The 12,928-nt window shown below is 45.2% G+C and overlaps 1 protein-coding gene across 3 annotated transcripts in view; it reads left to right on the plus strand.

The window, feature by feature from the left end:
• Nucleotides 1-12,928, plus strand: part of LOC106750772 (ubiquitin-conjugating enzyme E2 H) — a 48,106-nt gene that overhangs the window by 10,608 nt on the left and 24,570 nt on the right. For all 3 annotated transcript variants that reach the window (XM_014631332.1, XM_014631331.1, XM_014631333.1), the window contains exon 3: nucleotides 8,299-8,375. In XM_014631332.1, the coding sequence (XP_014486818.1) occupies nucleotides 8,299-8,375 (77 nt within the window). The remainder of the gene's footprint in view (nucleotides 1-8,298; nucleotides 8,376-12,928) is intronic.

Raw genomic sequence — 12,928 nt, forward strand, 5'->3', positions numbered from 1 at the left:
CCCCTCTATGCCGTCATAGTCGTCATGCAAACTAATAGACCCCCTCTCCCCTCGTGATGTGACATAATTGTTAAATTAATATCCATAATATACTAATCGACACTGAGATATAAAACGTGTCATTTTAACATTTACACATATTGAATGTCGAACACAAAAAATGTATATTGAAAGAACATAAATACAATATGTTAAATTAATATACGGACATGTTAGAAATCTAACACAACAATTTTAACAAGGAACCGACAAGTATAAAATATTTTTACCGTGTATACCAAAAAAGTACCTCAATCGCGATGACTTCAACTATGGAGTCATCGCGGCATAATATTATTCCACTCTTCAAGAGTGGAGCTATTTTAGGGAAGCTGTTAATTGCGCAGATAACTTAGACACATAAGGTTATCGATAAAGCAATCTTCACTCGTAACTATCCGAGAAAAATGACTTTATGAGGATTCTCGGGAGTTCGACCTCATAAAATTCCGGAGATTTCCCGTTCTCGATCGCACCTCGGGGAATAAGATCGGCATTGAGGCAGCTCTTTCGTTCTTCTTCGGACTGCACGGTCGAGTGGGAATACGGTATAATTCTAGGACACGCGCCGTACATCGCTAGGAGACGATACTCGGATTGTTAGCGATTGTCCGAGCGGCTTTCTGAGACGACGGAAACGTGCGCCGCAAACGAAGTAATTATTGGCTTTTATTCGTAACGGTCTCCGAAGTCGGATCCTCCGCGCGTGGTAGGCGGTGTCTAATTAGAGTAATTAGCCGCGTCTTGTTTAACGTCGATGAGTGATGCGCTGGCGTGGTTCGCTCGGGAACGGCGGGAAGCGGCGAGGAAAACGACGACGACGGCACCGTGTTCGCTTCGTAGACGATCGCGCGGCGGCGGAATTTACGGTCCGCGCTCCTTTGTACTCGCTACTTGCGAACGCGTAATTGAGGATGCGGCTCTTTATTGGAGGTAAATTTCTCGCTTTCTCTCACAGCTCGGCTGATGAGACGCGCGGCTTAGCGCTTGTAGGATTACCGCGCGTTACGTAACACGCCGAGTTGTCGCCGAGCATGCTGTGCGCGTGGATTTTCACTTGACGTTCGGCGCACCATCCAACAGCCAAATTTCGCGACGGATTCGTATTCAGCAGGCGAAAACCATTCAGGAACACATATTCGAAATAGTTACATTTAACGGAAACTTCATATTAATTGTAAAATTAACATGAACTTAGCGATAACCGCATCGATGAAATTGAACGCGATCGGGACGCGCATCGTGATCGATGATCCATCAGGGCGCGTGGTCCATCGTATTGTTCCTCGGGTTCGCCGGCTATCGTTCGAAATCACCGACGGCGTGGAGCTGGGTTATCACTCGACGGTGATAAATTACATCTACGGGAATCGTCGCGAGGGAGAAACAGTCGCGGGTATCGCGTGTAACACGATTTGTGTTGTTGTGTGCCGCTGCAGAAATTTCCTTGTGTATCCGGCCGAAATCAACTTAATCAATTACGCCGTAATTAACGAGATTCTCCGCGGAGAAAGATAGCTGGATGGATAGAGAGAGAGAGAGAGAGAAACAGAGAGGAAGGATCGTTAATGGTTCGCGCTCGGCCGCTTTTGCTCTCGTATGTGCAAAGGGCATCGGCGATAGAACGCGTTTCATCATCGCGTATCGACGAGCCGGTTACACACCGCTTTCCACGTGTCTTGCGGCGCAGCGTGTCACCGTTAATTAATAATAAAATGCACGTCATAAAAATGCGAATGTCGCGCCGCACGCTCCTGGACACGATTCAGTCGAAGGTCTTTACATTCCGCACGTGCAGCTAGATTATCTAAGCGTAATGTCGCATCGCATCGTCACCGTCTCTGTGTTTTTTTCTCCCTCCCTATCTCTCTCTCTCTCTCTCTCGTTCTCTTTGCCTCCGTAGGAAGCACCGAGAAGTACGGAAACATCGCGGCGTTGAGAGTCAACGAGAGTGCGCCTTCCCGTATACTGCACGCGCGCACACGATGCTTTCTTCCTTAAATTAGATTCAAGTTTACCCCGGTTCGTGTAATTTCGTGTCCGCGGCAACGTCCGCTTGTCTCTCGCACGTTTCTCCGCGCGTCGAGAAAGATCTCCCCCTCGGGTCTTCGCGTTGCAAAAAACAGCGTTCATGAGCGAAATGCAATTATTCGCGCGCGAGCTACAATTTCTCGCGCGATCGTTGGCGATTGTTATTATTATTATTATTATTATTATTATTGTTATTACTTTACTGCGAAGATGCGGTCGCGGACGCACTGCGGCGAATCGATCCATCGCCGATATACCGTCGTCGCTCTCGTCAGTAGCCCCTGCGCATTCGATCGCGAAGTCGTCAGCTCTCGCGTTCCGCGCCTTCTCGCCTGTTTTTCTCGCAACCGCCAAACGCGTTAGAAAACGAAGCTTCTCTTGTTAGGCGTGCACGATTTCTTCGGTTCGACGATCGCCCGATCCTACGCGTCGATACCTCTGATACCGCGTGTTTCCTGGCCGTTACGAATCTAACGCAACTCGAATTGATTCATGTTAGAAAGCAGAGGGCTGTTATGAGGATTCGTTTACCCGCGGGCCGATTTCTCCTACGTCAATCGTCTCTAACCGCAGCCCCATTATCTCGCTACATTCTTGCCGTTTTGTCACACCCTGTCGCCTCAACCCGACTTGTCCCTTATAGCGAATTCGATCACCCGCATTACACCGAATTAATGCATACCTAAGGCCGCCACATATACTTTCTAAAGTGGAATCAGTATATTATCACTGATAAACAGTGAAATTAGTCATAAATGTAGCACTACAATCAGTAAAGTCTCGTTGAAAGAATCGAATTGATAGTAGTCAGTGGAATATCACAGATTTCGCGATGCAATCTTATTATTACTAGCCAAAATCGATGATGTGTAAAATAGGAGGATCCAAGTGGGAATGTAGTCACGGAAAAACAGTAAATATTCTTTGATACCGGTGAAATATATTCTACTGATTTAATCGGAAATATTATCACTGATTATTTGAAGAGTAAAGTATCCAGATACAATGGCATAACATGAGCACACACATATTTTGACGTAGAAATAATGAATGTAATTCTGTTAAATAATATGATAATATCATTATTTAATCATTCGTTTATGCATCATATGTTTACGCACTTTTTTATTAAATAACTATATACAAGGTGTAACTAAAATAGAAAGACAAACTTCGGCAGCGAGCTCCCCACATCAAACGTGAAAAAAAAATTTAATTCAGCACATATCTGCAAATCCACTCTCTGATGATTTCAAAAATAGTTTGTGCCTACTTGGACAGCCTAGACAATAGATTAATAAAAATCTATTTTGACAATATTGATACTTTTTAACCTCTCTCTTGGACCTTTAATTCTACAGATATTTAACCTGAATGCTATCTTCAATAATCTATTTCGACGCCAAAACGGCGAAAACGCAAATTTAAGACGTCATCAGGGTTAAAATAGAAGTTATATTACAATTGAAATTTTGCTATCTTGTGTGTGGCAAAATCAAAAGTTTAACATAGAGCCAATATTTCAAATCGGGAGAATTCTCTCGTGATTTGGAAATCTTTCTCATCATTTATCTGTACCCTCTCGCGCTGAGAGATTCGACGTTTATTGATTTACTTATTCGTTTGCTCACGTTCAACATAAATTCACGTTAGACCACTCTCGTTCCGATGTACGGCCGCAGAACGTCGTACGGCCGTCTAGAGAACGTTTCTCGGATTAGGAGATATACGAGCGGGTCGATGAAGCCGGCATCAGAGCAATGTAGAGGAATAGATAATGGGGAACGCGGAGGAATGGACGGAACGAAACGTGGACGAGGCGCTCCGCCGACTCGCCCGATGTTGTCGAAAACAACAACATCGGATGGCGGGAGGAGACGTAACGGTCCTCCGGGATTGAGCAATCGTTTCCGTCTCTGCCCGTTCACGGTGTGTCTTGCGTACGCGCGCCGATGGGAGCGCGCGTAAAATCCACCGAGCGTTTACTGCGCCGTTAGGAACTTCCGTCCGGACGATTTTGTCCCGGGCGTGCCGCTCAATTGGATTAAACGTTGCGCTCATTTCGCACAATGTATATCCCGCGAATGCGTGTCGCGAACGTTCGTCGTCGGCGGCGACAAACGCGCGAATTTATCCGCGCTATTTCGCGAGATTATCGCGGTCTCTCCGCTCCGGAACGAACGATTCCGCCTTGTTGTTGCCCTCGCTCGTGCTTTATCCGGCGAATTCTCATTCCACGGGTGCTGTCCGTGCTCTTCAATCCCGTATCTTCTATTTTGTCACGTCACGTGCGCGAGATAAACGCTCGCCACGACGATTCCGAGATGGCGACGTCGCCATTTATTCGCTCCCAACCGGCAAGTCATCGCGTCCCTTTTAATCGTTAATTTCGTTTCACTTTTTTTCTTTTTCGTGGTTTTTAATTCCTTCCCGCCCGACGCGTTCGTTCATTTTCATTTCCAGTTCGCTGGCGCGTTGATGTTACAGCGCGCGTTGAAATATGGAAGCGATATGTTCTCTAATAACGCGTTGCATGCGCGTCTGTCAGTAGCATATGCCGTCGCTCCGTAACAGGATGCCTGCACCGTCGCGCTAATTCAGCCGTGTATATTAGAGCACATGAATAGAGATGATCGTTTGATGAGACACACGCGAGATGATATCTCCATTATTCTATGATAATGGGAGTAACGGGGAAAGGCCGCTGATTGCGGATTCCAGCCGGGGAAAAGTACGACTTTCAGCGCGTTGCCGCAGTCTCTCTCTCTCGTCCTCTCTCGTTCCCACTTATTCTCTTTGTAATGGTGTGTAACTGACGTACGAGACAACGTTCGCGTGTCCGGCATAACGAGAAATTGAACGATCGAATCGGAACGTAGCCGCTGCTTCGGCGCAATTTCCTTCCGCTCCGTCGTCCGCACGTTTTCCGTTGTGCTTTCTAAGAGCGCGCATCTTCGATCTTTTCTCACTTCTCCCTATATGGAAAGAGAGAAAGAGAGGCACCCCATCGTCGGGTTTCCGTTCAAAGTAGAGACTGCAACTTTACCGTGATGTCGACGCAGGTTCCGACGGACTCTCCTATTTCGTTTCACTTTTACGCTTCGCGTTTTATTCGCGATTCTTAGCGCGACCGTAATAACATTTTCAAAAACGCGAACGAGGTTGTAAAAGCCGTGAGAAGGCGGAAGAATATCGAAGAAATTTCGTCGCACGACGAATTAGGCGCGATTCGAAGTACGTTTTAAGGTAATTGGTCCGTAAAGTGCCAGATATCAAGAAACCTTTACAATACCAGTTTATTCGCTGAAAAAAAAAAACTTTTCTCCTGTGTAATCCATATTCATCCTCCTATGTAAATGACTTGACGTACCTTGCTCTCTTGATAAATCTTATTTATAATTTTTATCTGGTATCTTATCGTAAGATCGCTTCTTAATATCACTCGTGCAATCGAATAAATAAGACCGTCGCCTTCTGACAGGTGACACGATAGTCAGGGCCATTAACGTTATAATAGAACGTCGAGAATTTATGTGCCAGCTTCCTGGAGCGTTCCGGATGAGATCCGAAGGCGAGACGGAGGGACGATCGCGTCCTAATCAATGGGCGCGCGTGCGACGACGAAGGCGCGCCCCGGCTATCGCGTCGCGCCTCCACGGGAAAACGATTAAAAGCCGCGCGCGTGCAAGCGGGTCGAGACCCACGTGCGATTCCACGTTCATTTCCTACGTGCATCCGTCCATTGTTCCATTCGTCGCTGTGCGTGCGTGTGTGTGTTTACTACACGGCGGCGCGTTGCGCTTTGAGAAACGCTCGCCGCGGAATCGCTCGCGGTACACGATCCCCCGGATAACAAGGTATTCTCGAAGCCACCTGCCCGCAGGTGAGAGCCGGGGTATAACGCACCCGTCGAAGCCGCTCCGCGTTGTAACCAAACGCAGCTCTCGTAACCGTTGTCGCGGCTGGTGAATGCCAAGGAAGCTGCAAGTCGGATAACGCCTCGAACACGGCGCCCACGCGATTTTCCTTTTCCACGCGCGCCGTAATCGGCAGGTGCGATCCAGCTCCTCGCCGAATGTGTCGCTGTGTCGCCACCCGGATATCGGCAAAATAATTTGATCGTTCCATTTTCGAAGAATCAGTTTTCCTTGTTCTCTCCTCTTTTTTTTTTTTTAATTTTGTACGCTCGTGATCGACATGTGTTGAAAGGTTGTTTTCGAAGTGTCTTCGACACGTGAAATGGTTTTAAAGGAACGGGGCGGCGGGGAATGTGCGGAGAGAGAGAGAGAGAAAGAGAGAGAGAGAGAGAGAGAGAGAGAGAGCACTGTTTGTTCCCTACATAGATAAAATATTATTTAGAGCGGGGTTTCCTATCGGGATTTTATTTTTGACGTGCCCCGGCTATTTTGCACGGTGAGTTTTTATAACGAAAAATATTCCTCGCAGTTGATCAACGCGGCGAGTAAACGGCAGAAATTAATGTCGTTACCATTGATGCTTTTACGAAACTTTACGTTTGAATATTTCAGCGGGGTGTTCTATTTTTTTTTTTGTATTTTTTTCCCATCACGGACACACCGTGCCTCACGCTAGTCGATAAAATTCGGCGGAGGAATATTAATGATTTTTTTTGTGTTTCAACAGAACGAAAAAGTACCGTCGCGTTGCCGAGCCGCTCGCGCGCGGGCTGTTGAATAATTTAATTGACGTGGCTTTTATTGCTGCAGCCTGCAGATTTCTCGCCATAAAAAAGCAAGTCATAAATTATTGCGCGGCTTATCTCGTTCTCTAGCGAGAAGAAATGCACGAAATACGACGAATATGGGGCAAGAGGGGGGAAAGGATGAATTGACGAAAATACTCGATGCGAGATTTCGCGTAATCGCTCGATTCCTGCGGCGAAAAGTCATTCGCTCGTGTCTCCTGCGCCTTGAGGCGCGTCATCGATCCGCCGTCTCTCGCACGAGGTTTCGCGCGCCCAGGTGAAATTCGCTTTTATGATTCATCCCGCCGTAACCGGCTCGCTGGAAAATCCTGCAGCATTCGCTCGCGTTTCATACGCAACGCGGTTCGGTCTCCCGGGAAAAACGGTAACTCACCGTCCGCCGAATGCCGTTTAGATAAGCACTTTCTAACGCACGCATCGAAAGTTCCGCTCCTACACAAACGATAAGCCGAGCCAGCGACCTGCGTTAACATATTCCCGCTGATGGTGGGTGTATGTGTGAGTATGTGTATGTATATATATGTATGTTGTGTGCGCGAGAATTACTGCAATCTCTGTCCTTTTTAAGCGCGTGTTGTATTCATACGCAATGTAAGAATCTTAAGCACGCGTGCAGCTATGCATGATAAACGAGGCTGAAATATTTCCCCTCGTAGCTCTTTGTGACATTTGGACTGATTTATACGGACTAAACTATTCGTGTTGTTCTTTCATTCTTCGTTTGCGACGGTGTATTTGTTTTTTTTTTCTTTTTTTTTTATAGATTCGCGATTTTCTCCCGTTGAAATTCGTTGAAACCTCGTACGACCGCCGAGAGGAACACACATGTATTTTTTTCCGATGGAAAACATTTGGCTCGTGGACTCAAATTTCAAATTATTATTATTACGTTTTCAAATTATGATTATTAAATATAGGTCAAGAGACAGTACAATTATTTACATTGTATTGCCGCTCGAATTATGAAGAGAAATGCACACGCTTTAAATTCAAACTTTTCACCAAGTTTTATACTTTTGTTTACATTCGTGTAGACAAAGAGAGTATGAATCAGCACAAAGGGACAGAGTTTAAACCGGGTTGGTTTATTGACTCGACGCAAGTCCGATCCACGTCCTCCCCACGCGAAGTTGGTTTTATTGTGCAAAAAAAGGAAGGAGAGGGGGAGGGAGGGAGAGAGAGAGAGAGAAAGATGATACGGTTTTGCTTTGTCACTAGAACGTTCGTGCATTGTACCGGTTAGATGGCCGCGCGCTGTAACGGTCGGCCTGGCACAGTTTTACATCTTCTCTTACTTCCATTTCAATTTTCCAAGCGCATCGTTACGCTGATTACCGTGCCGTTTGTCGTCGACGGCAGACAACCCGTGATTTGTCATTCTCTTTCTTTCTCTCCTTCGTTCTCCGTCCTTCCGCCTCTTTCGTCGCGGGCGCGCAACTGCGCGCGATACGTGACGGGAGAAAGAGAGAAAACAATTTTCCTTGACTTCCCCGCACAAACAGTATAGAAAGCAAACACGAGGTGACAATCTTAGGAGGGCTAAATGAATTCTCCGTCAAGTTCTACGGTCCACGAGGGAGTAAGTACCACTTTTGTCCTTATCTATTGTCAAGCGGGCCGCGCGCAGTGCAACGTGGAACAACCGTGTGCGCGCGGGATGAACTCGACACTGTCGTTTGAACACGATCGAGACGACGCGTTCCAAATTGCACAGCGCGGATTACGCCTGCGATAAGTTAAGCTAAGCAAGCCGAGGCGGCCACTCGGCTCGAAGATAAACAACGAAACTAAAGAGCGAGGCTAAATGGCGAAGTTACCGAAGCCGAGTGCCCGGCTCGGTCGTTACGTTCGTCCGGCGATTATTCGTCAGTTTAATTAGACCGCGGTAAGGTGATAATCGCGCCGAAGGTCCGGTTCGCCGAATCTTTCGATTCCAACACCTGCTCTCTTCGTATTTAGCGTACTCGCTTCTGAACGATACCGCAGTGCGTTTGACGACGTTAACAATTACGAATAATGCTTTTTTAATGCCGCAATTTTACCTGACATTGAAGTGTACGTTAATCTAACGCTTACTAGGCGGCCTTCGGCCCGTGTCACGCTCAATTTCATAGTTTCTCGCATACCGCCTTGGGCTACTATTATTATCATGCTGGAATTAACGTGCTCGTTCGAAAGGACACATATCGTGTTTCGATGGCTATCTTAATCCTCCATTAGACGCAATATCCAATAGATATTGCTAGGGCTAGTGTTTTCTCTCAAAGGCTTTGACATTCGAATCTCCGAAAATTCGAAGCTTCGGTGTTCACGGTGTTCGAATTTCGAATATATCGAAGCTTCGAAACATCGGAATTATAAGATTTTTAAACTATATAATGGATCTGTATATCCATTCATTTACAAAAGTTTATTTACAATATTTCTCAATATTTTCTGAGTAAAGTACATGTGGACATTAGTAGTTTACAGCATTCTCAAGATTGTACTCTTCGAAACTTCGAAGATTAATATTTTTCAATTTGTTCTTCACTGTATTTAGTGCCTCGTCTATTAGTTAAGTGCTAATGAAAGAGAAATTTTCTCAAGAAGCAGAGGAAAATAATGGGAAAATTAGTGAGATACATTGCAAGCATTCATGGGTGAAAAATATTGCGCGAAGGGTTAATAACACTGTAAATCCGTCGTGTGTGTCGAAGCAGTTTGGCAGATTTCGCTACGTCTCCGCTAATACGGTGGTAAAAACACGGAACACGTGACTCGCGACGTATCTCTTTTGCTTTCACTCACGTGGTGCAACAAATATAATTCATCACGAGGCAGAAACATGGAAGTTTCCTCGACTTTCTTACTCTCAACGCTGGAATAGAATATGATTAAGACGTAATGGCGTCATCGTACACGCTTCGAGCGCTCCGATACGTTTTCACTTCGTGTTCTCCCAAGGTCTGCGCGCATCTCTCGAGAAACCGGAAGCGCGCTTATGCAACGTCGCACTTGCGATTTTCTCGGTTTGCTGGACGTGCGTACGAGGCGTGTCATCGATTGGCAGGGACGCCTCAGGAAAGAAAGTTCCTTTGACTCATCGCCGACACTGTTGACGAAAGAGATGCGTATAATTGTGTTGTCCCCCCCCCCCCCCCGNAGATCGCGTTGAAAATACTCCTCGTGAATGACAGTGCTGTACGCGTGCCTATCCGTTCGTCGAAGATAACGCGACAGGTTACAAACTGTGCCGCGGACGGAGAAATTAGCGGGAGGGAGTGCGGCAATTACATGAGGGAATTATCGTGGGAATATCGTGCGTGTGAAAATTTTAATCGTTCGAGGCATTAAACCCTTTAACATCAGAACTACCAAAGCAGCCAAAATGACCGGTTTGTATTTTTTTTTCTTTTTTTTAAGTTACTCCAACCTCTAATGGTGCATTCTTTGAGATTTTCCGTAATTTTTGAAGCAATGTTTGAACGAATATTTTTTCTCTTGCATTGCATATGTTTTCTAAAAAATCTCATTTAAACTGCTGCGATAGAAAGGTACATGTAATCGTTTAGTCTTAAAGCTCATACATTGATTCCTCCCCTCCCCCTTCATTAGAGTAAAATATAATTTATAATATCGTTTTAAACGACGTTCCTGATGAAATTTTTTTTTGTCCGAATAAAGTTGGCTGTCGGGAAGTACAATTTTCCTCAAGTGTATATATAATTCCGTACATTGAATGTTTAAGGTATAAAAATGAGAAAATGTTAAAATTGTTTTACTTAAAAAACATTTATTTTCCGCTTGTTTATAACACAGTCGTTGAAAAATATCGGACAGAATTTTCATAAAGACTTCAGAATGTACTCATGTTTTTTCCTCGAATAATTTGATATAAATCTGAGCATCAACAACTTTGCTCTACATGCGATTGCATATATTGGTCTTCAGCCGGAAAGACGTTATTTCGGGTTAGGACGGAGAATGTAGCTTCATTTAGAATGGATTGATAATATTATGTATATCAACGGAACCATTACTTGGACAACAGACAAAATTTGGGGAAAGCTCAAAGTTAATGTACGTTATTACGTACACTAGGCTTTAAGAAGTTAAAAACGCACGAAACCACGAAATTATTTTCGCGAAATCCGCGAGTCGGAGACACACGAAGCCGACGCGAAACAATTAATCTCGAAATAATTAAGCGGAACAATTAATTACAAGCCGCGAGCGTTTCCGCGGTATCCGATTGTAGTAACTCTCCGCGCGGAACGCATCGCGAGTCCGCGCCGAAACGAAACAAACTCACGACCTCGTCAATTTCGCGCGCTCACTTTCGAGCGAATCGAATGAAATGAAATTCTACAATTGCGTAATGAATTTTGCTTTTCCGCGCGTGGAGAAAAGCGAGTCGTCCGAAGACGAAAGTTTCTTGACCTGACCGCCGACCAGCCAGCTGGAATCGCGCGACCACCGTCGTAACGCTTTAAATTAGATCGCCTTTCGGATAGGTCCTTTGAAATGGCGCAGCTGCACTCGCGGGTGTAACTTCATTTGCTTGAGACCGGTCCCCGGACTTTGGCTCTTACTCCAACGAGATAGGCTACACTTGCGGTAGAACATTCCGCGGGTGTAATCTCTGTCCGGATTGCCCGAATAAATTGTAGAAACGTGATATTCGACGTAATCGGATCTGACGCGATTCGCGTTACGTATCGATAAAATAAAGGATCGCCAGGTGTTTTGACCATCAAAACAGAAGCAATTGTAATACATAGGGTCACGTATAATTTCGCGTTCAAATATTACCGCTATCATTGTTGTCGCCAGAGACTACCTTTTAGCATTATTTCATTATCGGGACACGGAATGTGCGATGGTGAAAACATGGAAAATATTCTTTTTAATTGTACTTTGGTGTTTACGCATGTGCGGAAAAAATATTTATATTTTTCATAGTGGTAAAGACGAAGTATGCATATGCAAAGAGAAGGTAGTGTTATGGCTTTTCATTTGCATTTTATACAATGACTTCATTAATATTCAATATTTTTAATCGAAAACTTAACGATTAGTTAAAATGTCGTTCAATCGATTCTAGACTCGAAATTATGAAATACTCGAAATATTTATTACTTAGGATGTTATTTATAAAAATGTGAATTAAAAAATTCGAATTACAAGATTTGCGATCTGTTAGGCGGAGCTTATTTGGCAATTCGATAGGATCGGACGGGGTCGGTGTTAACGTGACGCTGATAATACGGACTATCCGATTATTTCGTCTGCTACGATCGATCGTAGCTCGCAACTACATAACGCGCAGAACTTTTATATATATATATATATATATATATATATATATATTTACACGCGTATGGCTTCGCTCGTCCGACTCCCCTTTGCTCGGCGAGTTAGCATCATCGAACCACCCCCAGAACCATGTAAATCAGATCGTGTTTCAGATAACCCCCGGCATACGATGCAGCTGCGCTCGCGAGTTCGTTTACACAAGTTCATTTCCCAGTTGCGAGACGGGCAAAAGCACGTTTATCCGCGGAAAATTGTCGAGCGCACGAAACTTTTTAATTGCGGGAGAAAGGGAGAGATAAAAAAAATACACGCGACTATCTTCTTACTCCCCCTTTCATCGTGGTCAAGCGAAATCCTTTTGCGAGCGACGCTTGAATGATGCCTTCTCGTTAGACCAGAGGGATAACGGGACGAGTTCGGGGGTACTTATGGGACAAATGCTGAACGAAAAATTTCGACTCGTCTAATTATCAAGCTCGGATCGCTGACTTAAATCCCGCGGTTATTCACGTTGCTCACGAGCGTTGCGAATGGATTTGTCGAACGCGAGTCGCGCGGGTTCGGGACGTCGACGGCGAACAAAGGCCACCTCTCTTTCTCTCTTTGCTTCTCCGGCACGGAAGTTCCTTCGATTGCATCGCCGGTCGAAGTGCGGCGCAAGCCGCACGAAAAAGCAATTCACTGAAAGCCGCGAAAGCTCGCGCTTTCAGAGCTTACGGCGCGTTTTCCCTCGCCGAACAAGAAACAGGACGCGACGAGCGAGAATATTTTAATTTAACGTCGATAGCATGTTATCGACAAGAAGAAGAAAAAAAGAAGAGAAAGAAATGCTCG

Source organism: Dinoponera quadriceps, unplaced genomic scaffold (genome assembly GCF_001313825.1).
Source record: "Dinoponera quadriceps isolate SergipeBrazil2010 unplaced genomic scaffold, ASM131382v1 scaffold5021, whole genome shotgun sequence".
NCBI lineage: Eukaryota > Metazoa > Arthropoda > Insecta > Hymenoptera > Formicidae > Dinoponera > Dinoponera quadriceps.